The sequence below is a fragment of the Phaethon lepturus genome, unplaced genomic scaffold (assembly GCF_000687285.1).
Source record: "Phaethon lepturus isolate BGI_N335 unplaced genomic scaffold, ASM68728v1 scaffold11658, whole genome shotgun sequence".
Taxonomy (NCBI): Eukaryota; Metazoa; Chordata; class Aves; order Phaethontiformes; family Phaethontidae; genus Phaethon; species Phaethon lepturus.
In genome coordinates, this window is record NW_010555615.1 from 1 (window position 1) to 26,081 (window position 26,081).

General features: G+C 38.5%; 1 protein-coding gene across 1 annotated transcript; it reads left to right on the forward strand.

The window, feature by feature from the left end:
• Positions 1–866: 866 nt before the first annotated feature.
• On the forward strand, positions 867–25,592 carry CA8 (carbonic anhydrase VIII; the record flags this gene model as incomplete). The annotated part of the gene is made up of 6 exons (XM_010292227.1): positions 867–962; positions 3,470–3,532; positions 4,887–4,935; positions 7,596–7,708; positions 14,072–14,244; positions 25,122–25,592. Coding segments are annotated over 5 exons (456 nt in total), but the record flags the coding sequence as incomplete, so codon positions are not given.
• Between the last annotated feature and the right edge of the window lie 489 nt (positions 25,593–26,081).

The window sequence follows — 26,081 nt, forward strand, 5'->3', positions numbered from 1 at the left end:
TTTCCTCTTTCTTTCTCTTTCCAACTGTCAATCTGTTTTCCAGCACTTTTCTATTTCCCCTTTTGCCCCCATCTCCCCTTCCCACCCTCCTCCTTCCCCTCCCTGTCTTCCTTCCTTTACAACCGCCTGCTAGTCTGTCTTCCAGCACTTCTGTCAGCCACCACTTCCCAAATCATGCTGTGACACCTCACCAGAACAGACTTCGTGTTTACGATCCGGTGTCTGCTGCCTGACATTAACTCCTTGTGGAAGAAGGCAGCTGAGGGCTCGGCATCCCTTTCACTGCTGTCCCTAAGGCGGTCCTCCAGCCAATTTTCTCTGCTTAACTTTCTCTATGTTTAACCTTTCCTGAAACCACTTCTTCTACTCTTACTGCTGACATTTGAGTGACTCATCTTGGGAGGTGATAGGTGAGACAAGTGGCAGTAACATAGTGCAGTCAGCCAGTGAAACCTGTGTTTGGACAGCCTATGTCCATAATCATATGCCTGCCGTGGAAAGAGAGCTGTCTAGCTGAGAGGCAACACTGGTGTGTTTCATTAGCTGACGTTATTTCAGTAATCAAAGTGAGGCCGTTGGTAAATCATCGTTAACATCATTAGCATAGTTATTCACACCTTTGTTGTAGATATTTGGTGACTGGCTATTACATCACTTTCTCTGCAGCTGACTTTTTTTTTCCTTGTGATTCCTGATGTTTATAATAGGATCCAATTATATATACATGCACAGCCATAGGCATGCACATATGTATATTCACACATGCACACACACAGGCTGAGGCTTTGTTAATTATGTTAACTGCTGGTGTTTTTTTATTGCAAAACATATTTCTCTATTGATCTATTTGCACTGCTTTTTTTCAGCTTCATCTAATGCACTGGAACTCCACACTGTACAGCAGCATTGATGAGGCAGTAGGGAAGAAGCACGGCATAGCTATTATTGCTTTGTTTGTGCAGGTGAGTTTCCTGTGTTGCATTTGTTACTATGCGCTATCATTTGACTGAGGAAAATGAGTTCCTTTCCATTTTCTTTCCTTTCTAATGATTTAATAAAAAAGACCAATGTATGACTGCTGTTGCTCTATTCAAAAGATACTTCTCAGTCATATCTTCTGTGTATGTGCTAAATAAGAACTTCTTGTTTAAAGAGGATTTTGGAAGTAAGTTAGTTAAAGAGGGGATAATACATAGTCGGCCCTGTCTCTGTGACTCTGGCTATAAGCAGACACCAAATCACCATTCCTCTGAGGGCAGAATGATGGCTGTCAGGAGGTGCAAGTGCTTCATTATCTCTGTAGTATGTTCTTCTCCATTCCTGGCCAGGCCTGCTGTTCGGGGATTGAGGAAATATGCAGAGGAGAGGAGAAGAGAGGGAAAAAACCCTACTACCCCATTGGCACAGCCAAAAACTGGTAGTAGGATTGTGTTTTTTCTGAACACAGGGCCAAGTGTGTTTCTTCACACAAGACAAATCTGAGGTGGGATCATATTAATTTTCCAGAGACGCCAGACTGAGAGTGTAACAAGTCTTGCCACAGACCCTCAGAAAAAGCCTGTGACGAGGAAGCTTAAAGCTTCCTGGGGAGAAGGTGTAATGCAAGCTGTGAAGTTAGACCCATAATCTAATTGCTGTTGAAGGTTTTTCAAGGGCTGCACGCTATAAAGATGATTTTTAGTTTTAGACCTCAAACACCAGATTCTCATCCTCCTCATGAGAAATGGCAAACTGTTTTATTTAAATGGGCTTGGATGAAGAAGTTTGGGGTTCATGCTTAGATCAAATGGATTTTCTTTCACAGTGATATTATTAATTTGTCGTATTTCATAACAGGTTTATGAGTGCCTTTGAGCGTTACCTCTATTTGAATTTAAAGGTACATTGCTTACAGCTCCAACACTCAGATAGAACTGCTAAAAATGGAAGTTAGAAAGTCTTCAGGTTTGTATCCTAGAGGGCTGTGTGATAATTGCTTATGTAAGTCACCTTCTAATTCCAGCAGAGGTAACCTTTGAGTTAGTTAGAAATTTATATATAAGTTCTTAAATAAATCTGAAACTTCAGTGATACACTTTCCATTTCTGGTCTCTCGCCATCATCAGAGTTCTTAAGCATTCTAAAGGGCTTTTCCATTAGCCAAGAAATGAATCATGTAATTACAAATGACCAAGGAAAAATAGTATTTATGCTGTTTATTAAAGGAACAGGGAGAGGAAATTCAGTGACCATTTGTTCCTGTTAAAGGCATGGAAATTTAATAGTTTTGCACCACAGTTCTCAAATGCATGATTTTAAGGTCAGTGAAAATATTTTCACTGATTTAAGTGACAGCCCTTGGTGATTATTGATTTAGAAACAATGTCTTTGAATTGATTTCAATATCTTTTATGCACTTCGAAGGTTTTAAATTGAAATCCCATTCTCAAACAAAAGAAAATCCTCCTAAAATTCCTAGAAATAACAAAGTACCTTTTGTTGACATTCAGTTGTTTCCTTCCAGTGATTACTGTGCCATTCTATTCCAAGAGAAACAAAACCCAAACAAATATTTCAGAGTCTAGCTTTCCTGTTCTCACTCATGCCTGCTTCATTCCTCACCTCATATGTGTACACACTGGCAAAGAAATCAAGTGGAAGGCCGTTCTGAGTCTTCCTATTTTGACAATGTTGTTCTGAGGGTAAGAGCCAGGGTCCTAGAATGGGTGATTTGGATCAGAAGCAGCTGGAATCAATGTGCAGAGTGAACAATGTTCATGGAAAATAAAGAGAATCTCTTAGTTCAACAATGGTTTTCTTTTGAAAGCCCCATCTTTAAAGGCAGTGGTGTCGGCCGCTGGAAGCCCGGCTTTCTCCTGCAGGATCCCAGAGATGCTGTGCGGGAGGGGATCTGCCATTCTGCACTCCGCAGGCAGGAGAAAACTCCCCCAAGCTTTAGATATACCTTGGGCCAGATCTGCAACTCTGTGGGAACACATTAAAAAACATTAAATAAATTTTTATTTAAAACAAAAAATTAAATAAAAACACATTAAAAAAAAAACACATTATCTGTCGTGCTTGTTCACTCTGTTCCTTTCTGTGTACTTTTCTGACAAAAACTGCTAAGGACAAACTGTATCCTTGGCATTTATATGCCATAATGCTGCATGATTTTGACTCCACATGCAGTTTATGCGCAAAACAGGGTTAGTCAAAACTTACCAGACTTAACTGTGACTCTTGCTCTTGTTCTGTAAGTTTCTGTCTCTGCTTTAAAGTTATTTACACCTCATTTACTTTTGATTGGTGGCTTTATAGTGACTTAGTTCTTTGGAGTTGCCATGTATCAGTGTATTTAGTTCACAGAAGGTTGCGTACCTTAACTAAACACAACTACAGAACTTACTGTTCTGGTTGACCTCTGTCTTGCCTCACAGTTTCTGAAACAGAAAAATACTGAAACTCATCTTTGCTTGCTGTGTTTCAGATAGGAAAAGAGCATGTAGGCCTAAAGGCTGTAACTGAAATTCTCCAGGACATCCAGTACAAGGTAAGGCATTGTTGGAAGAAATGAGTCCTTCACTGACCAGGCAGAAAGAGAGCAAAGGGTCTCTATGAAGCCAAGAGATGGGTTTCAGATGTGTCTGTACTAAAACCACGTGTGAAAGCCATCATTTGTTGGTCTGCATCAGAACCTCAGCATTTTACAGTGTTCAGATAATAATCTTTGTAAGTCACTTCCTTTTCTGGTGGCTAGAAGGTTTGATCTCCTATACCAGTAACTGATTGCAAATACTACCTTTTCGGTGATTATCATGGAGTCAGTGTGAACGCAAGCACTGCACCGTGCTTAGTGAACACCAGCAGCAGTATCTCCAAACGCATCTGGTTTTAATTTGTAGAGGAAAAGAACAGATGAACTGAGCACCCATATTAACTTGCGGTGGGAAATCAGCAAAAACACAATGCCGTCATGTCAGGTGGATTATGTGTGTGATTCTGAAGTGCAGATAATAAGCCTAGCAGGACTGAGGAGATATGAGTGCTCTCCAGAATGTTGCTGCTATCTTAAATCACCTTGGGCAAGTTACTTCCATCTCTCTGCTTCATGGTCTTTGTAACATAGAAATAATTATACTTACCCTCGATCTAAAAGGATTTTGATATGTATTAATGAGATGTTCTGGAATGGTTAGCCATTCACTTCCATGGATACTGAAGTGTAGAAAAATTAGAAGCTCTTATTAGAATGTAATTGAAAATCTTCTTTTAGTCAAATAATATATGGTAAACTTCAGCAATGATGGTTAATATTACAAACTCATTGTTTATAAAGGTGTCAGAGGAAACAATAATGTATGTAACTCTGTAGTTTCATTACTGAAAGGACAGCCAAGTAGAGGAAGGTCACAAAAGGCCTTGTCCCTGTGAGTGTGTTACACTAACAACTTTCAGAGGGTCAGCATCAACCATACTTTTGGCATATATAAAATTTTTGTATATTAAATATGTGGAACCAGCTTTATTTTATTAAATGTTATCCATGTCAGTCAAGGAGAAGCTCACTTTGGCCCTCATTTTTTAAACTCACTTTGTATGCAACCCCTGAATTTTGTGTAGAGAATTTCAAGGCTGGGACCTGGAAGGAGCCCAGGTACTAAAAGCAGAAAGTTAACAAATTGCTGAGATAACCTTAGAAATAAAATATAAAATGGAATAAAAAAAAAAGTTTGTGTAGCTGCAAGGACAAATGCAATGATGATTAAATGGAGTCTATTAATGAGGTTGCTTTGCACAGGAATTCAAGGCTTAATGTTGTAAGAACACAGCATGTTTTACCTCTCCATTCGTCATCATTTTAATAAGAGACTAGAGATGAGATTGATTTGTATTCGTTTTTTCAGGGAAAGTCCAAAACAATACCCTGTTTTAATCCCAACTCTTTATTGCCAGGTAGGTGCCTTTGCTTACTTTTGTGTGTGTGGATTACTGGCTAATTGCAGAGGCAGAGACAATCTTTACCTAAAGCGTAGCCTAATTGCAAGCCTGAGTGTGTCCCATAAGGTGGTAATGCATTTTGCACCTAGGGGTGCTAACAGGGATAGAGATCAAGTCCTTTGGAATTTAGGATAAATCCGCACATTTGTCACGTAAGTGGGATATGTTACGGTAGTCCCTGCACTGCTGGCAACACCGTGGCTAGCTTTCTTGATGATTTATCATCCCACCTAGAGGGGGAGCTGTGTGTGCTCCTTTCTCTGCTTGGGCATAAAAAAGGAAGCGTTAAGGTTACCCACTTACCAAGATAGCTTTTTTTTGACAACGTCAAAAGACAATGCCATAATGCAATGACAGTTGTGTAGTGATAATGGGAGGCAAATTCAAATTCATATAGCTAAAAGTTAAAGAGTAATAATAAGAAACACCACTTCCTCTACCTTGTCTTGAAAAAAAATGTGACTTTTAAAAAAAAAGCATTTCTACAAGATGAATGTTTCTGCAAGAAATCCTTCTGAGCTGAATTCTGTGTCATAGTGGGAAGATATATAATTTTCCAAAGTCATCCAGGTCTACAATAAATGATATTAATGATATCAAAAGAATATCGTTTAAGTTGCAAAGTCAAGTGCTCAGCAATTAGGAATTGCAGGAATTAAGGCTGCCTGTGCCCCTTCATGCATATGCATTATAACACATCTTTTAATTGCGTGACCATAGGTTATTTTTTACAGGACCCCTGCCTCACAGTTCCTGTTTGATGCTGATCAAATCATATAAGCTAGAATTTTCATAAGTCTTCTCTAACTATGTGTTCCTCATTTTCTAGGTGCCCGACTTGAGATCATGGGGTCTGATTTGCAGAAGTGCTGAGTGCTTACACCTCCAACTGAAGTCAATGGGAGCAGTGCTCTGACTGTATTAAGTGCTATAGAAAGTTAACTACTCTGAGAAATCAGGTTCTAAGCATCTCATATTGAACACCTCAAATGAATAGATGCAGTTGACCTCTACTTCTCTGTGCCTCAGTTCCCCAGCTTTCAAGTGTGGGGGTAATCTGTCTTTCCTCACCGCACTGGGGTGTTGGAAGGATAAATTAATTCATGTTTGTGAAGCACTCAGACACTGAAGAAATGAGTGCACTAGAAATATGAAAAATGAGAAAATATGGTCCTTTTAACAAGCAGGATTTGAATAGCATGGGAAAAAGAAGACCAAGGACCACATATTGTACTGAGAAATCCAAATGTTATCAGATGCTTTTCAAAAGAAAGTCATCCATCTTTGCAAGTAAATGATAAAAGGTTCTCTAGAAGAGACGTGATCATGTAACAAGACAGTGTCGTAATGCATGCACAGGATGGGCTGAATTAATTCTTGCAGTTCTTAACTTTTGAGTGTTTGATGATGCAACTTTTTTTCAATGGATTTTCTATGTAATTCCCTAACTGAGAAAGAAAATTACACCAACAAAACAGAATCCATTCACTGACAATCACAGGCTTCATTAGCAAGATTTAATTGTACTGCTACTCTTCTGAGTTAGTAGTGAACTGGCAGTAAGAGGTTAGGTCAACCAGGCAAGTTTATTAATTTCCAATCTCCCATTCTCTCCTAGTCACAACCTTCCCCCTAGCTCTCCATGCTATGATTAACCACCCTTTGTCTCCAGTTCCTCTCTAAGTTTGTTTCTTGTCCCCTCCTTTACAGTTAGGCATTTTCCTCTCAGTACTTGTTCCCTTGTCAGGGAGTCATTTGTGAGTATGGCCTACAGCCTTGTGTAGTCTCACTTACGAGGTCCGGTGTGACTGGAATCTTTGAGGAATTAAAATGATAATAATTAAAATCAAATGTGTTGTATGTAAAGTTTGAGGAATTAAAATGATAATAATTAAAATCAAATGTGTTGTATGTAGAGTTAAAACTCTGCTTGGACAAACCATTTTATGTTTTCTTGAGAGACAACTGTGTATTCTAACAGTTATTTATAAACCTATGAGTAAGTTTATAAAGTTATTAAAATAAGTTTGTTCTTAAATAAACCTTGGTTTTTTTTGCCCTGTGAAATTCAGCTCACTTTTCCAAAGCTAGGAGGCACCAGTGCATCTCAAAAAATACGTCACCAGAATTGTGACCTGAAAAGTTTGGCTTGAGCTGTTTTCACTGAATTTTTCTAAAAAATGAAATAAATTCATGCTTGAGACATATCCTAAATGTAGAAGTCAGTTAAAATTTGATCACCACAGCCCCTGTGCCTTCAAAATGGGATGACTTTTGTAGCTTTTGACACTAATAGGTGTTCTTTCCCACCATATTTATTTGCTGTGTTAGTTTAAGGAGTTGTGCACATGTTATTTTTTACAACCATAATGTGTCATTTTCATCTTTAAAACACTCATCTGCAGGGGGAACTTACTGAAATATAATGACCACAAGCCCATGTACATTCACCTGTGAAAGCAGTGGACAGTGCTTGGCGGGTTATAAATTCCTTAGCTTACTGCATACTAACTTCATCATATGAGCAAGCCCATGGCTATCATAAGCTGTCGTAATTGAAAGACACAATTATCTTCCTTAATGTCATTAAAATTCCACGTTTCTTTTAATTTCAGATCCTCTTCTGCGTGACTACTGGGTGTATGAGGGGTCTTTAACCATTCCACCCTGCAGTGAAGGTGTCACCTGGATATTATTTCGCTATCCTTTGACTGTGTCCCAAGTGCAGGTAACAGCTGTGCTTAAAGTGACCTTGGAATATGGTTATGAGCTAAAGGTTATAGCGTGCAAATATATATATATCAGGACATTATATCTGTTCTCCTTGAAGATCCCATTAGATCAGTACATGGCTTTTAAAGTAAAGGTTAAGCCTTTTGAGTCACTGAAAGCAATGCAAAGGTCAGAGATGAAAAACCTTGTTATCATTTATCATCTGCATTTAAAATCATGCTGTACTTAAGTGAAAGAAAAAGAAAGAAAGAAGTCAATGGGCAAAAGAAATTCAATTCTTTGTAATTGTAAGCTTTCAAATATCACTGCTTTTTGATGTTAAAGGAACAAAAAAGTACAGGGCGACACTATGTCCTGGACAATGAAAAATGTTAACATAGTACAGGCTAGCTATATTGCATTGAACTATATTTAACTTATCTTGCCCTTTTTAATTTTTGTTTTATAATAAATGTCAACTGGAAACTACCTATTTAAATTTCATTTCACATGTATGTATTTTAAAGTGTTTTTTTTAAAATCATATCTTAACAGTCATGTGAACCTTTCTATAGAAAACATTCAAACCTGTCTACAAATAATCCCAGTGAAAACAATAAAAACTCCTGATGAATATTCTCCCACAGTCTGTGAATCCCAGCTGGAGGAATGTGGGTTTAATTTAAATGAAACTTTCTAGAATCCCGGAAGCTGAATGTGTTAATTTTCATTGCCAACTCTGAAGCATGTGCAAACAGAAGGGAAAAAGTATAAAAGGTGATAAATTCAGATTTAAATTATTTAAGCATTAATAATCTAAATTTTTTCTATTCATGCCAGCACAATATTTTTAATGATTTTAACAGTTTCAAATTAGCAGTGTTTCTTTTCATATGAAAACTGAATTCTAGTTCTAACTGTAGGATAAAAGCAATAGCTCCCAATAAGCTTATTTGTATGGTAGCTGCAACTTCAATGTATCCCGTCATGAATCTGGTATTTATTTGCTTATGAAAAGATATGTCTTATGGCTGCTTACTGCTGAGTAAGTGGAAACAGAACTCTGTTGGCATTATTAGATTCAGAATAACTTTTAAAGACAGCGTGCGTTTTGTAACTTGGCAGCTAATTGTCCAGATATGATATGGATAAATAAGAGAACTTAATCAGGAGTATAAAGACCATAGCTATTACAAGAAGACATAGTATGATATTTTATTTCATTCTAGTTGCAGATTTTAATCCAGCCAATGCACAGAGGAGGGCACAGTGCAAGCCATCCACATGTGGTGTGAGGTGGCGAGAGGGTGAATGAAAGAGGAATTAAGCAGAGAAATGCAACTTTAGTTAATATTATTATGTACTCATTTACCACAAAAAACCAAGATGCTGGAACGTGGTGTGAAGAGGATAAGTCTCCAGAAGAGAATACTGTGCCTGGGGAAAAGAGTGTGATTCATAACCATGGCCTTCTTTAGGTGAGGGGTAGCTGATTGGTGTTACCGCGTTACTTTGATTGGTATAAACCCAATCCAGCAAGAACGCTGCAGTTATGAAGGGTACACAAGTCATGGAGGGGCTTTTTCCCTGCCACTGACACAGTATGCAGCTGAGATGGGGCACTGGAACAGAGAGATTGGTGAGGATTTATGCCACTATGATCCACAATACTTTGTGCTTGTCATAGATCAGCATCAATTAGAAAAAAATTCCTCACTGCTACTTATGAATGCAGAAGCATTAAAGTCAACGTTGTGCAGAAAAGACTTATTAAGAACATGAAGGACTTTTGCCAACGTGGCATAAAAATTTTACTTGCATCAGATACCGCTTTCAGATGTCAGTTGAAAATAAATATGTGGACAAGTAAGTCAGAGATGGTGATTCTGGGATTCTAAAGTCCAAAGGGACTGAGAGTTCTCCAGGATGCCCAAAACAAGATTCAGGGAGTGACAGAATATTTTGCTATAGCCTCGACATCCAAGATTTTAACTTGTAATTATCATTTTGGCTGCAATTAAGTATCTGTCTGGCCTCTTTTGTGCATGTGGGCATGAGTGCCTATGAGAGATTCCATTTAACAAGAGATTAGAAGTGCAAGGGCTTTTGTCTATGGAAAATAAGAGGATGTAGTATAGCATATACCATCCTCAATTATCCATGGAAGGTTGGTAAAGGCATTTAATTTTATTGCGCCTGCTTGTAGTATTAAAGCATAGATTTCAGTGCAAATGCATTTCTAATGGATTTAAATACATCATTTTTACATGTGTCATTAACTTGTAGAACTTTCTTCTGTGGGATACTAATGGACACAGCTTATGAAACTTCAACCGATTTATATAAATACTAGTAGCATCTGTGGTTGTAGCCGGTAAGAGACAAATTCAAGGCTTTCTATTTCCATTTTTCAGGCCATAAAATAATAAACTTTGACTGCCAATAAAGTAACAATAAAGGACGACACAATCTGATATGGAATGGTTTTTATTGCCTTCCTTTGATGAAGCTAGTTAAAATACTGGAGGCAAGATACTCATTCACATTCTCATTTTCTGTAATTAATGTGGCGATAGTGCTTAGCTTAACAAACTGTGGGTCATAAGGGGAAAAATTAATAAAGTCACAATTCTAGTTCACAGTCACATCTATGTAGTTTCACATTTGCTTATTTTGAAACAATGGAGAAGTAACTATTTTGGCATATATAGGCATATTAGGCTGACCATTGCAAGGTAGAGAACCTTTTTCTGTTTCTCCTGAAGACATTTACGGATAGTAAACTTCAGCTGATGAGTTGATTTGCTACTGATCTAAATCAGTGTTAAGTGAAAGGAGATTCACCTCCATGTGCACCTCACTTCAGCAGCTGGGATCTGAGTGTGTTGGTTATATCAGTAGCAAAAGAATAAGCCAGGACTGCAGTGTCAGGATGTGCTTTCCTGGAGCCCAATGCCGTTTCCTCACTGGAAGTAATTTTCTTTGACGTGAGGCTTCACTTCCATCAGAGAGCCTTTTCCTTCACAATCAGTTCTATGAAGCCTGGATGAAGCGTGCAGGTGACTCTTCTCCCCTGGAGGATAAGGGCTTTGAAGATCTGGTTCTTGTAGTTTTATTACTGACCTCGGTGGAAAGGAGCTTATCTGGAAAGCTGCACCCTGCAGTGCTCTTTTTGCATATTCCTGCCCTCCTTCTGTGTTTTTTATCATCCTCACTTGTCTTATGTTGAAATATGCAGCCTGGGAAGAACTGTGTTGACTGCTTTTCTGAGATACCTTGCCCATGTGTGCACACCGCTGAAATGCAATGGGAGAAAATAGAAAACTCCCTCCTATTAGGCCAGTAAAGAGCAGGAAATAATTAAAAAAGACTTGCTCATGCTTCTCTCCACTATATTTAAAAAAAATAAGACATTTGTGAATAATGTGCTTTGTGGTTCACTGAAGCCCAGAACACGTACATTGTCTAAGCCACTCAGAGTAGGGATTTTAAACAATGATGCAGCAAGGAGCTGTCGTTCTGCTGTACTCATTGCCAGACGTAACTGGTTTTGTATTGAATGACTAGGTCTCTAGTCCTTTTGTCTACCTACCTCATTCAAAATCACAACCTCCTAAAGGACAGAAATAGTAACTAGCGTATGGAACTGGAGTGGGAATTGTGCAAAATTTATGTGGTCTGTGAAATAAAGCACTCTGAAAGGTTCATGGTATTCTGTTCACTGGGAAGCAGGTCTGTGTTCTTGGAAGGTGTCATGGAGGCATGCGAAATTTTCAAGCAGGACGATAATGCTTCTATTCCTCATATAGAAGAAATGTTTGTGAGAGAGAAGAGAAAACCACGCAAATTCTTTGTTCTGTGTTTTCTATTCTTCAGCAAATATTTAAGTGAAACAGAAGAAAGCAGTATTCAAGATCTAAATACAGGGAAGCGGTAAAAACATTGCAGCAAAATTCTACAAAATATAAGCTAAATGCTTTTACTCAGCAGAAAAGTGACTGTTAACATTGTGGATTTGCCCCTTCACTGGTTCGAATTTGATCCTGCATTTTGGTGTGAACAGGCCTAGGTCATCCTCAGTGTTCTCTGGGCATGAGAAAAACTTTTATAAATGGCTATTCCTCTTGAAAGCCTGTGAATATCCAAGGGTGCTTAGCTGTGTGCCTCTAAAATATCTATTTCCTGGGCAGTCCTACAGGGTGTACTTCACATCATTGACTGGTGAGGGGTTGGGACAAGATAGTAAGTGGTTCCATATGAGGTGAAGCAGGATGAGTGGGGCAGACATATTGCCTTATCACATGGAAATTTAACGGGGAAAGTAGTGTCAGCACAGCTAGTGTCCTTTTCTGACAGAACCACTTCTCACGAGTGAGATGGGCCACCGCATGCGTAGAGGATCTCTGTCACGGGGGTCTGAACCATGATATGAGGAACTAAACAAGGAGGTTGGTGATCTCAGAAGCAACTCCCCCTCGGAGCAGGGCTGCAATTCTTGATTTCACTGAAGATTAAAGAGCAGGCACGGGGATCAGGTCAGTCCTACTTTCCTGACTGAAGAAACTGAAAGCTGCTTTGTGAGGAGCACTTCCCAGACAAAGATTTCACTGTGAGGACTGGGGCAGAGCATTTGTAGTTATAATGGGAGATAGCTCACAAATGCCAACTTTGCAGAGAGTCTGGTCTTCCCTCTCCTTCATCTGTGTTTGTTTGAAGTCTCTCATTCTCAAAAGATCAAACAAAAACCACCTTCTTGTAAAATGCTCTTTCCTAAACTATTTCAGACTTTCCAGAGTTGTGTCAGGTGGTGAAAGAGGGTTCCTTTACAAAACCCGTTCAGCGATTTACCAGCACTTGACTCCTGAAGACTTTTTCAGTTCCAAGCCTATATTGGGTTTGTTTTAAGTTTGCTTTAAATAAACATTAAAAAAAAAATATTCGAAAATAAGAATCTGCGTCTAAAAGCACCTTCAAGGAGATTTATAGTTCGTTCTGCTTTTCAACTTTTGAGTCTAAGCTGTTGCCTTATATCTCAGCTGCAAGAAGCTGTGTTCATTTCTAAGCACACTTTTTTTTTGAGGAAAATACAGCAGAGCAGAGCTAGCCTCTAAATCAAGTAAATAAATCGGTATCAATTCTGCTGTAGAGTGGAAAACAACAGTGAAGGCAGTTGTCTTCCAGGTTGCAGTAAGAAAGTATTCTCTGCAGGCCATATAAGAACAAAAATGCCATTACTGTCTGTTTAGTACCTCATTTCTTTTAATTCTGGTATCACACTTCCATTCTCCCTGTAATCCTTCATAGGGTGTTCTTCATGGCGAAGTTCACTCCGTATAATTTCTTAGATGATAAAATGATTAGGTTCTTCAGGGTCCATTTTGCTTTCTGTGTAGCTTCAGTTTCAAGTTACAGCTGAGCTGGATAGTGAGGCATCACAGGGTCAGTACAGATACAAAGGCTCAGGCTAGGGTAGTCAGCCTTCAAGTAGGTTTGCTGTATCCAGCCAAGATAGCTTGTCAATATGCCAAAGCAAAAACAAACACGATTTTTTTAGTAGTTGAAATTACTAATTTAAAATGCCAGATTCTTAAAAACAGCACTGTTGAACAATAAAATATGTGGCTGACATATGTTTTGGTTTTCTTAGTTTTTTATCACACAGAGCTTGATGCTGATACCAAACATGGAGATGGAATCTTCCCTACACCAGAGCAGAATTAGAAGAATCTAAAAAGAGTCAATAAACCAGAAGTATATTTGTTTTGGACCCTTTGAAATGTTTTATATTGATTTTTGACTGTATTTGATTTTCTAAGTACACTTAGCACCTACATCTACAGAACTTTTGAAGTGGTATTTTGTTTTGATTGGAAAAACCATGTTTTTCCATATAAAATGTCAACAGACTTCCTCTAAAGCTAAGAGTCTGTTCAGAATTCAGCTGGTTTAGAAAGTAATTTTTATTTAAATAAAGCAACAATTTCAGGCAATAAATAAATCACTGGAACAAATTCAAAACAATTTATAGTCAACCATGTTATTCCTGAAATGCGCTTTGAAGAAGACCAGAATGATTACTCTCACTCTACAATGGCTAAGAAGGTTATAGATCCCAAAAGGAGTTACAAAAAAGCAAAGGATAAGTTTGCCAAACCATGCGCATAAAAGTTCATGTTTTTCTCTACGTGTTAAATGTTTTGACAGTGCTGACAACTATTTTAAAATTGTATTAATGATGTATATTGACCCTAGTACCATAGTACCTGAACACTCCAAGTTTTAAAGCTGCAGAAGGAGCTGGGTGGGGCTGATTTTGATCATTAGTCCCATAGTGAAGAGTGTATCTCAACTTCTTCATGTCTCTTTTTCTGCCTTTCAGATAGAGGAATTTCGTAGACTGAGGACACATGTTAAAGGTGCTGAACTTTTAGAAGGCTGTGATGGAATCCTAGGAGATAACTTCAGACCAACTCAGCCACTTAGCGATAGAGTCATCAGGGCTGCATTTCAGTAGCAGAAGAGGAAGAACAACAAAAAGAAATCTTTATTCAAGTAAGTAAAAGCTTAGCAGAAAAATTAAAACATTGAAATAATTTAGGTAAAGATAAATAATAAAAAGATTTAGCTAAAGGAGAAAAGGCACTAAGTTCATTTCAGCTAACGTTATGATATATTGTCAGAATTGTAAATTTTGACACCGTACTGTTTTATTTTATCCTGTGGTATATTAGTTTTGTTACTACTGGTTCTTTAGTGGCTCGAATAGTTTGGTTACTATTAGTTTTTTTAGTGGCTGGAATCTAATACGTGATTTAGTGAATTGAAATAATGATAATTGACTTCAGTAGGCAGTGGATCACGCACAGCTAGATCACAGTTACTTCTTATAACTTTAAATTTCTCCTACTGCAGTAAGCAACAGCACAGTATGCTTAGGTTATGTGACAGATTTCCCCAGTTACTTAGGTTCACTGGTTGATTTCCTACCGTGGTTTTAGAAGACCAGTCATTGGTGAGTCTTTCTACCGTTACCTGTCAAAAACCAGGGTAGTAGTTCTGGAAGGAGGCCTTTTGTTTTTTTTTTTTGATCCCTTCTCCCTGCTTTACAATGCTGTTCTTTCCCAACCAGACTGAATCTTGGGCAAAACCAGTGCAGATACAAGAGAAGACTAATTAACTTCTATTATGGGTAATTTTACATATTTCATTCATTAAAGTACTTACTGCTTCTTGTCCTCAGTGATGTTTTCAGCCTTCATTGGCTCACAGAGCAAGAATTTAAGGATGATGCTGGATTCAGTGATAAGGGCTAATACACATGTGAACCTGCGTTATCCCCACGTCAGTTATTAAAACCTCCCATGTCATGTTCCCCTAGCCTCTATCAGTTACTTAAAAGAAAAATTTTCTCAATGCCCAACCGTTATTCCTAAACCTCATTATACTTTAATGAGGTTTAATTTAGTTAATCAACGTTTTACTATAGTGAAAAACCTGGTAATGAGATTCTTGGAGAGTTAAAGAAAATATTTTACCAAGACAAGTAGTTACGTTGAAAGTAGTGAATCAAGACACCAACATTTACGGCTGATTTTGTAATGAAGTGGCCTCATACAAATAGTGAGACTGGGAAGAATCTGGGAAGTCTTCAAGAAAAGAATGAATCTGTTCACTTGCTTTCTTTAATACGTTCTACTACTTTTTAACATAGTGAAATTTTTCATCTACTATCCTACAATAAACTTGATTTAAATAATACAAACATTGGGTACTCCCCATTACCCTATTTTACTAGTAGAATCCATTATATGAAAGCATCAGTTTTTGTCTCTGCACATTTCTTCAAAGCCATATGCTCACAAGAGAACTAATTCATCCAGTGTTTCACCTGGAAGCATGCTGCTGAAAGGTTTTTGATATACACTTTTGAGTAAGGACTTTTATTCTTCCATTAAATTCTTGCCCTATCTAGGTCAATGATGGAACTTCTTAGTTCATGTCAGGCTCTGCTGTGGAGTTAAGCCTCTTCAGAGCATGCTCTGGGATCAGCCCCCAACTTCATATGACGATAACAAATGATCAGACAGCAAACAACCCCTAAAAGAGATTAATAATTCAGTGCTTCCAAAAATGGATCCATTAAAACCAAGTGGGAAGATTATCTTTCCTCCTGCATGTGGCAGAAATTATTAAGTGGGCTGGGACAGTGGCCCACAATTTCATGGTCTTTTCCATATAGCTCAAGCATTCAATATGCATCTATAAACATTTTTGAAGTAAGAGTTTATTTGTATTTTATAACCCTATTTAATATCCACATCCCAGAAGTTAAGCAAAGAAAGCAAAACATTGGTCCTTTTATTAATATTGTTTTCTCATTCCCATATTTAATTTTGGGCTCATTCCTAAGACAAATTCTCAATTATATGGTTCTCTGAAGTCACCAAATGTCATCACTTTAATTGTGAAATGGATGTTTCAAATTCATCCCGGCTTCTGCATAAAAATTACTTGGGAAAATCATAGCAATATTAAAGTGTTATTTTTCTCAAGGAGTGAATAACACCCTCTGGCCAGTGCAGGTGATTCAAGTCTGTAACAGTGAAATTACTTGACACACGGAGTTTGAATTTTAAGCATGAAGGAGTTTCCTTTACAGTGCTGGAATTGAAATGTAAAAATTTCCCTTTTGCTTTCGTGTTTGAAATTTTATTACATTTGTCAATACTTATAAAGATTTGTTTTAAATAATAAGATTTATCTTGGCCATGCTTTGCAAAATAATCTGCAGTTTCAACTCCCAAATGATGGAATCTTTAATGTAAAATGATAGTCCTCACTGTAGGGCTATGCTAATTATGGACTCTCAAGCACTGAGAAAGAACTGTGACTCTTCTGTAGCCCGCAGAAGAAACGGCATTTGTCTCCATACACCTGATTGAATTATTTATCAGAAATTTATTTGTCCAGGTCTTCGTCATTGCTATTTGGATCCATCAGTCCAAATAGCACTGAACCAATCAAGGATTCACAATATATCCTTGCTATAGAGTTTGTCCCTCAGGAGCTGGAAACTAGATATATGAAGTGTAAAAAGAAATTATGTGGCTTTGATCACCTTTCTTCTATGCAAAGGAGAAAGGGAAGAAAACAGGCCTACCTACTTTGTAGTGATTCCCTCACAGAGTTCTTCTCCAGGAGGAAGGTGTTGAGGAACAGTAGCTCCTCACACAGACCTCAGACATCCTCAGAAAAGACACCTTCCCTCATTCATACGAATGGGTAATAGTCCTTAAGCTGGGACTGCTACCATTGGCTGAATATTGCTATGAAGACTCAGTAGCAGACAGGGAGGTAATAGTTTGCAGGGTGGCATCTACATAGTGACCCAAGAGGGAGCACTTCTTCCCTTCAAAGAGAATACTTTTTATTTTAAAGCTCTGGTATGTTTTGAATATTACAATTACAAAGACACTGGTGGGCTTCTTTTATGACATGATGCCTCTCTGCCAAGGCTGCTGGACCTCCTCTCAGTAGAGTTTTCAATATTTTCTTTTATTCCATGCCAGTGTGGTACAGCCACTTGAAGAACCGTGAGGAACATTAGTTTTCCATGACCTCATGACTCAGGGAAAGGAGGAGACAAATGTTTCCATAAGTGTTGTATACACAGGAGTAGAAGGAGGTTGCTTGGAAGGTCTAATTAGTTTTGACTGAATCAGAATGCAGGCTCTACGCATGCCATGCTCACAAACCTTCCATCTTCAGCCTTGATTTAAACCTTGACAGAACTGAGCCCTTTGTGGCTAAAAATACACCTCTCTCCTATAGCCTGGGGTTAATGAGTCTTTGGACTCTGTTGTGTGGGTGTTTTTGAAATACATCCCCTATAGAACAGCCTTTACATCCTTTCTCTTCTGCAGTTGCCAAAGTTTTCACATATGTTTCCTTCAAAAAAGCCTTTGGTTTTTCCTTATTTCTAACCTCTTTAAATCATATCCAGTAGTGATAGAACTAGTCAGGTGTTAAGTAATTTGGAGGGAAAGCTCAGATTTGCTTTCAGACATCGAAGGTGAAAAAATAGGTTAAGTTTTAGACACTGAAGGACAATAGAATCACAGAATAGTTGCAGTTGGAAGGCGGCTCTGGAGATCTACTAGTCCAATCCTCTGCTCAAAGCAGCGTTAACTACAGCAGGTTGCTCAGGGCCGTGTCCAGCTGGGTTTTGAACATCATAAGGATGAAGACTCCACAACCTCTTTGAGCAACTTGTACCTGTGTTTGGCCACCCTTGCAGGGAAAAAGATTTTTCTTATTTTTAAATTAAATTTCCTGTATTTCAATTTGTACCCATTGCCTCTTATGCTTTCATTGGATACCACTGAAGAGTCTGGCTCCATCTTGTGTACTTGTTCTCATAAAGTATTTATACACGTTGATAAGATCCCTCTTGAAACATCTCTTCTTGAGGCTAAACAGTCCCAGCTCTCTTATTCTGTCCTTCTATGACAGGTGCTCCAATCCCTTAATCATCTTTGTGGCCCGTTGCTGGTATCACTCCAGTATGTCCATGTTTCTTTTGAATTGGGGAACCCAGAACTGGACCCAGTACTCCAGATGTTTCATCAGTGCTGAGTAGAAGTGAAGGATCATCTCACTCCACCTGCTGGCAATGCGCTTCCTAGTGCAGCCCAGGGGGCTGTTGGTCTTGGTTGTGTGGGTGCATTACTGACTCATGTTCCTTCAACTTGTTGTTTACCAGAACTCCCAGATCCTTTTCTGAAAGAAAAGAGAGAAAGGATAACATTGTGACTTCCTCAGCACAAGTCAAAGTTTTTTTGATACTTCATACTCGACTCGGAGCCCTTGCTATGGGCATCAGTCTATTTCTTGATAATCTCAGGTGATCTTGTAAAAAGATACATAATTCTTATTGTTACACAGCAAAGCTTAACAATGGGGACGACAAATGCTACCACTCCTAGAAATCAAATAAGAAAAACCTTAAACCTTCCGTTTCATAAAAAGGCTAGTTTTTTTGAAATTTGAGTCCTAAATCACTATTTTTAAACATGTGAATAGTCAGTATTCCAGTAAGCTATTTTGTTTTGGGGCTTGCTACATTACCTAATGGGTAAGTACTTTTTCAGTAGTGTATTCTTCACCGAAGACAACATCGTTTGTGATTTCTAGTGGATTTATTGCCCTCTCTTTAATCCTTGTTGCTTTACATGTAACTGATTTGATAGACATGCCTTTCTCTTCTATTACATCAGTGGAACAGCTTTATCTGTGAAGGAACAAGATGTCTTGATTTCAAACACTTGAATATCAACTTGATTTGATAATGATACTGAATTCAGTATGGCATGCCTACATGTCTTCATCCCTTTATAAATCAGGGTGTATAAGCATGATTCCATGCTGTCCTGGTTTCAGCCAGGATGGAGCTGGTTTTCTTCGCAGAGGCTGGTGCGGGACTGTGTTTTGGATTTGGGATGAGAAGCTGTTGATAGATTCCTGCCATTTACTAAGAGGAGGTCAAATAAGTGCTTGGTACAGACGTCATTGAAATCAGTGAGATTGTTTTAATAGAAGACAGTAAGACCTAGTTCTAAAAAATAACTTGCTAAAATAATATTAGAAGAATATTTTCTTTTGAAAGTGATAAACTTTTATTTACTTTCCACTGGGCATAATTAATAAACTAAAGAATTTTATGTCCAGTGTGTTGTCTTGAAAGTGCACATTCCAGACACAACTCAATTTATTTTGTATCCATAAATAAAGAATTGTCTTCCAAGTTTGATGATGGCTTAAACCTACTCCATCTACCTGTATACATTACTCCAGTTCTCCCGAACATTTTTTTTGTGACTGATTCAGAAACTCCTGAAAAAACTTCAGTTTTTATACACACAAATGCATGTACACATTCATACATACACACAGATCTTTGATAGACCTCAGTTTGTAAGTAGTTGCAGGTTTATCTGATATGCTGTAAACTATGATAGCAGAAATTAATTTGGATTAAACCCCATTCTTAATATAATTACCATTTTGCTAGTTGTACATTCAAGATTAGAGGAAAAAAGATAAATGACATCATTAAAATACCAAGGTTGTGCTAGGCCTGAGGAAACAGGAAGGAGTAATTTAGGGTGGGAGGAACAGAGACTGCATGCCTGATACTGCAGAGACTGTCCGCATCATATTGAGAGATCCAAGCAGACTAGCAGAAACTGGCACAGCATTAGTTTCACAATAAGGAGAGAGGGCAATGTGGTGACTGTATCCAGTGCGTTTAGTGAGTGGATAGTGCAAATTACTTACTTTTGAAGCTGCTGAGCTGCTCTTGTTGCAGCAAAACTATGCTGTCCTTTCCACCTGACCTTGAACTCCCCTCTTTCTGGCATTGCACATTGTATGGTAACTAGATTACAGAATGTGAAGGGACATTCAAATACAAAGGGAGCTATGGACCTGTGGCTTGCCTTTGAGAAATGGAGGCAAGAGTGGCACGATGCTGTGGTCTGTATTTCTTTGCCTAAGCAGATCTCAGTGAACTTTGCATTTGAATTGAGGTTTACACTACCAAATAACGTGTCTTTACTCTCAGTTTACTAGTAGCCTTTGTAGTTCCTGAAGATCACAAACAAGTTGCTCTGTGGAATTTCCAACAGTTGGAGATTTTATGCTTTCCTGTTGTGTAGATCCAGAGCTGGAGTGAACTTTCAACAGCCATACATCATTCTTCTCTTTTTCCTGGTTTAAAAAAAAAAAAAAAACAAACACAAAGATTATCAACACTAGTTCTTTAGAAATACAAACGCCAATTTCCTAGATTCGATGAAATACAACTATTTGTGCTGCTTCTCAGCAAGTGACTTTTCATGAGTCATTGTTTGTCTCCAGGAGTTTAGGTTTTGTGCTTAAAAGGTGGCTGGTTTAATTGTTACGTTTCAGTCTTTGAAAGGAACTCAGCTTCATGTTATCAACAAAACCAACTATTGTTCTTCTGTTTTTAAGAGCTTCTGTACAGTGCCCAGCACTCTGATGCCACTTCAGAGTACTTGAGTATGTGCTTACATTTGAGTGCGTGACTATAGGACGGAGGGCCAAACACCCGTGGCTTGTGAGCCACGCACCATATTCAGAGACCTACAAGAAACATACCAAAACTTTTGGAGCATTCAGGGGACCAAGAGCTTCAGGAATGGCTGAAAGATGGTGCCTTTTCAGGTTGCTTGTCATCACTTCATTGTACTGGCAGGAAATGGGGTGTGTACTGAGACTGTAAGTGAACCCTGTAATGTCAGCCTAACTTGTTTTCCCACTGCTGAGGATTCACATTAGTGAGTAGCAAAACACTTTTGTTGTTTGTGTGACATACCTCTGACACAAGAGCCACAATTTAGGGATTGGCTAGCCACAGGAAGCCCAAGAGTCATCAACTGGTCACTGCTGTAGTAGGAATGAATTTATGCTGTGTCCAGGCCAGAGCATCGGTATAGGGAGTGATCAAGCCCTAAATGGGGAAGAAAACCCTTTTGAGGTGTAGCTGTTTCCAGAATTAGTAGCATATTGGAATTGCTCTTGTTCAATCCTTTACTGAGCTTTTCTTAGAAATGCACAAATATTGGTGGAGGAATGGAAAACAGTTGAAATCCCGTAGCACATAAAGAAGCAGCAAAGAAGAAACAGAATGCTGTGCTTCCTTTTCAAAGCTAAAAAAATCGTTAAGGTAGCCTAGGAATCACACCCCTGCTTATGCTTCAAATAAGATACTTCATACTGATAAGGGCTCCCGAATTTTGTGACCTGTGACTCTGTCAGCTTCGCACATTCCTTGCACACAATGCACTGTTATCATCAACTTTTTTATAAAAAGCATTTTGAGAGTATAATTTCCAGCTGCTTATCATAAACCATGTATGGTTTGTACATTGCTGCTTGGGAAGTGATAATGTAGCCGGGAGTGCTTGTCATAAAAGACACGCTAACAGCATGTTTATTGGCATAACAAAAGTTAGAGTCTGAACACACACTGAAACTCTGCTGTGTTATTTTCACTTATGGGGAAAATGCTGCAAAATAGTGGTGAGGCGAAATGGTAGGAAGCTTAAATCATCTTTGATAAAACTACACTAGTTTTTTAAACTGCCAGGCAGGGTCTCAGCAGAGCAGAGTAGTGGGGCGGGATCACCTCCCTCGACCTGCTGGCCACGCTGCTTTTGATGCAGTCAGGGATGTGGTCGGCCTTCTGGGCTGCGAGCACATATTGCCGGCTCATGTCCAGCTTTTTATCCATCAGTACTCACAAGTTCTTCTCCATGGGGCTGCTCTCAATCCCCTCATTCCACAGCCTGTACTGATACCAGGGTTGCCCTGACCCAGGTGCAGGACCTTGCACTTGGCCTTGTTGAACCTCATGAGATTCACATGGGCCCATTCCTTGAGCTTGTCCAGGTCCCTCTGGATGGCATCCCATCCCTCAGGTGTGTCAACTGCACCACTCAGCTTGGTGTCATCTGCAAACTTGCTGAGGGTGCACTCGATCCCACTTTCTGTGTCATTGATGAAGATACTGTCCTTTGAATTTTTTTAACTCTTAAACTTTTTGGTTTAACCTAGTGTTAAGGAGGAGAAGGTAAGATGCTTCTCTGAGGAAAAAAGCAGAGACATTGTGTGAGACAAATGATCGTAAGGAATTTGGTAATACAGAGGAGGTACAAAAGCTCTCCAGAAAGCAGATTGACTACTTTTAAGTAGCAAAAGAAAGTTTTTGATCTTGTAGTGATCTTGACCTAAGGCTGTTGCAGTGGGGCGTCTTATTTCCTCCCTATCAGATGGAAAGACATAGTATCGTGGCCATCCTATTTCATTTCTTCATAGTCTGTTTATTTGTACTTTCACAATACTTTTGGAAGACCTTGAAAAATAATAATTTTCACTGAAATTTTCTTATATCTTCTCTTTTAAATGCATTCTGTCTATTAATATGGGAACATTGGGACCTTTGGTTCTTAAAATTATACCAGCTTGGCCCTATCTTATCACCTGCTGCTGCTCCGTGTTTCTGAGATAAAATTGCGGTCTTGCATTTATCCCAGTTTTGTACAAGAACATATATTCTCTGTGAGGAATCTAAGAACATAAAATGATTGTATGAAAGAATGAGAAAAATATTATTGGAAACTTAATGTATTTTTTTTTTTACATTCTGAGGATGATTCCTGTATTTTGATTGACCTTGTTAATAGGTTTTTTTTTTAAATCATGGGTATTGTGATAATAGCTTTCACGATTTCCCAGGTATTTACACTTTATGGCACTGAACCTGAAAGCTTTTCTTTGGGGTTGGTTGTCTGATCTGTAGAGTACTCCACTAGAAGCAGTGGGACTCTATTTAATATATGTAGGACTCAACCCAAGCAAAGGAAATTTCAGAGGCAGAATATATTCTATAAACAAGCCAGGCATCTAGGCAATTTCTGATTATATACACATACTAATTTGTACAATTGTAGTTTAAATATTACATTTCCAAAAACTTTTCAGAAGAGTAAGAAAGCAGGTATCTTCATATCTGCATAAACGTTTAGCCTGAATAGTGTATTACTTGACCACATATATTACGGAACAGTGCTATTAATTTAGCATGGTGGAAAAATTACTCTAAAACAAGAATAAAGGGTAAACATGAATAACAACACTACCAACATATATAATCAGTCTTTTGTCAGACAATACATTAAGTATTTCTATAACAAAAACAACTGATATCTTCAGACTGGCTCATAATTAGGCTCCTTTCCGAAAATAATTGATTAATACAATAGCTGCCCAAATCCCAGTTCAACTTAATTTCACTGACTTTGATTTTTGGACTAAAAGCATTAAGCTTGAACTAGTGAAAAATGTACAAAATGTGCATTCAATTAAGGAGTAATTAGATACTCAATCACCCTTACATCACACTAGGGATTATCCAAGAAAGAAGAGAGATACTACTCTCTGCAGTGTATAAAACAGTTTTCTTAATTAGTTTAGCACTAATTGAGATTGAGAAAGTGTCACTGTGTCACAGCATTATTTTGCCTACATGGAACCTTAAGAATACAAAGTTTTTGGCTTGTTTTGAGCTTCCTTGCTCAGATTTTTCAGTCTAATTCCCTGATCCAGTATCTTCCATCCATGCAAGAGGAACCTTTCCTGTTTACTTCAGGGAGGGGGTTGGTCCCTGCACTCTCGTATCAGTAGCCACTGAAAAACATGCCAAGAGTTTTTCCAGATTTGTTATTATTACATGTTTTTTTATGTTACACCTTTATACCAAACCCCAAGAAGAACTGGGTATTCTCTGTGCTGTTACATAGAGTGTAACTGTGGCTAAAACCAGCTGCACTGTGAAGGGTTTACAGCCTCCCTTAGAAGGCAGTTGGTAGAAAGCTCTTCAGGCTGACCATCAAATGGTTCTGCTGCTAGACACCGTGACTTTTGGGGGTGTTGAGTGATAACCAGAGAGCACATGGAAATCATGGCACAGATTATCTCATGGGTAGACACTGACTTCTTAACAGCACTGCTGGTGACTGACAGCCTCTATACTCCCTTCCTCTTTAAGAAAAAGGGTGGGAACTCGCTACAGATGTGTTGACCTTGCAAGCAATTGTAGCCTTAGGTGACCATTTGCACCCAAGCACTTACAGATTTTTTGTGTTTACATACTGAGCTATAGTTAGCACTAGAATAACGTCAGGAAAAAGTGAAATTATTACTACAAAGAAATGAAATGATTTGACAGTCTCATACCTACCACTTCTGAACTGAGAAGCACTGGGGCAACCTGAGCGGGTGATTTCCTAAGGTTATGCTGAAGCACATGAATATGCGTTTGCATGAAACCAAGTATTGATTTATCTCTGCTGATGAATGAATAAGAATATTATGGCTATTAGAATGGACAAATTGGGTGATTGCTTTCTGTCTCCTGAGCCCACCTGACTCCCATGAGAGCTGTGTACCCAGCACTTCACTTGGTAGGGCCCCTAAAATGGTAAATGGTAAAAATTTCTCTGTGGCTAGTATATTTTCCTTTCCTGTCATGCTCTCCACATTAGAATCAATTACCTGATATATTCAGAAAGCAAATTATGAATCTTTGTTTCAAGTTAATAATTTTACCACTGCATTTAACTTTGCTTTTTTATTGCCGTTTCCTCCATCTTCCAGAACTGGCTTTACCCTAAAAGAGAAGAATCAGGTCCATTATGTCACTGAAGTATATACCCTGAAACTGCCCCCACCTGCTGTCATGAAATCCCTGCTTTTAGTTTTCCCTGTCTCCCTGGCTGGACATAAACAGTCTTTCAGACCCACTGCAGACAAATTTCAGTAACATAATTGTTCCATTCTCTTTTCAGAGAGGGGGAAGACAATGCTCCCACAGTGCCCTCAGATGAGAAATGGAAACTTCTGAGGCTGCTGCTTCAGTTGAACCACAAAGCCTGTATTGTTTGTCTTCATCTAGTTCAGCCTTGATAGACAGCTGTGACAGTTGGTCTGTCCGCACGGTCCAGTGAAATTCTGGGAATGGAGCTGTATGTGAAAAGAAGAAAACATGTTAAATCTTCCAGTTCACACTGTTAACTATTTTTAAATAGTAGTTATCATTGCTTATATAGTTTCTTTGCCCTAGCATTCAATAGTCGTTTGTGATCCAAATATTACTGATTTTAAGCTTGCTATGAATGTTAATATGTAGAAATACTCATTATTGTTTTGAATGTTAGATTTAATTTTACTCCGTATCATCTCTTGTGCTGTCAGTAACCATCTTTTCTGTAGAGAGGAGGTGCATTCTATAAAGCTAATAAAAACATTGTTTGTTCCCAGAGCATTATACAAATTCAGAATTAATTCTTGGGCAGAAAGGAGCACTTCTCTGCCAAACCTATGCACTTAACACATTTTATCTGAATAAAGCTGAATGACATTTGCATTACTAGGAACTTTACTGAAATAAAAGACAATTTTGATATAAGGAAAATTAACTGGTATAACAATAAACAGAATCATCTAGATTATTCTCTACTTGGTGAGTCATGAAACTTTGGAAAGAAGTGTTCAATTCAGGCAGAAAATGATCGGCCTTTGTTCTCCAGTGAATTATGACAGTTCTGTTGTTCTGTACATTGTTGACGATGGTGGTCTGGGGACCTGCTCTGCATGTCCTGAGCTCACTGCACAGCATGAGGATTGCCACGCTGGGCCACACATGACACATCTGACAGAACAGATAAGGGAACGGTAGTCTAAGCCAGCTAGTCAAGCTTATAGCTTCTGACTCCTGCAAAACACCAAGATCTGAAGGAAAGAGGCAA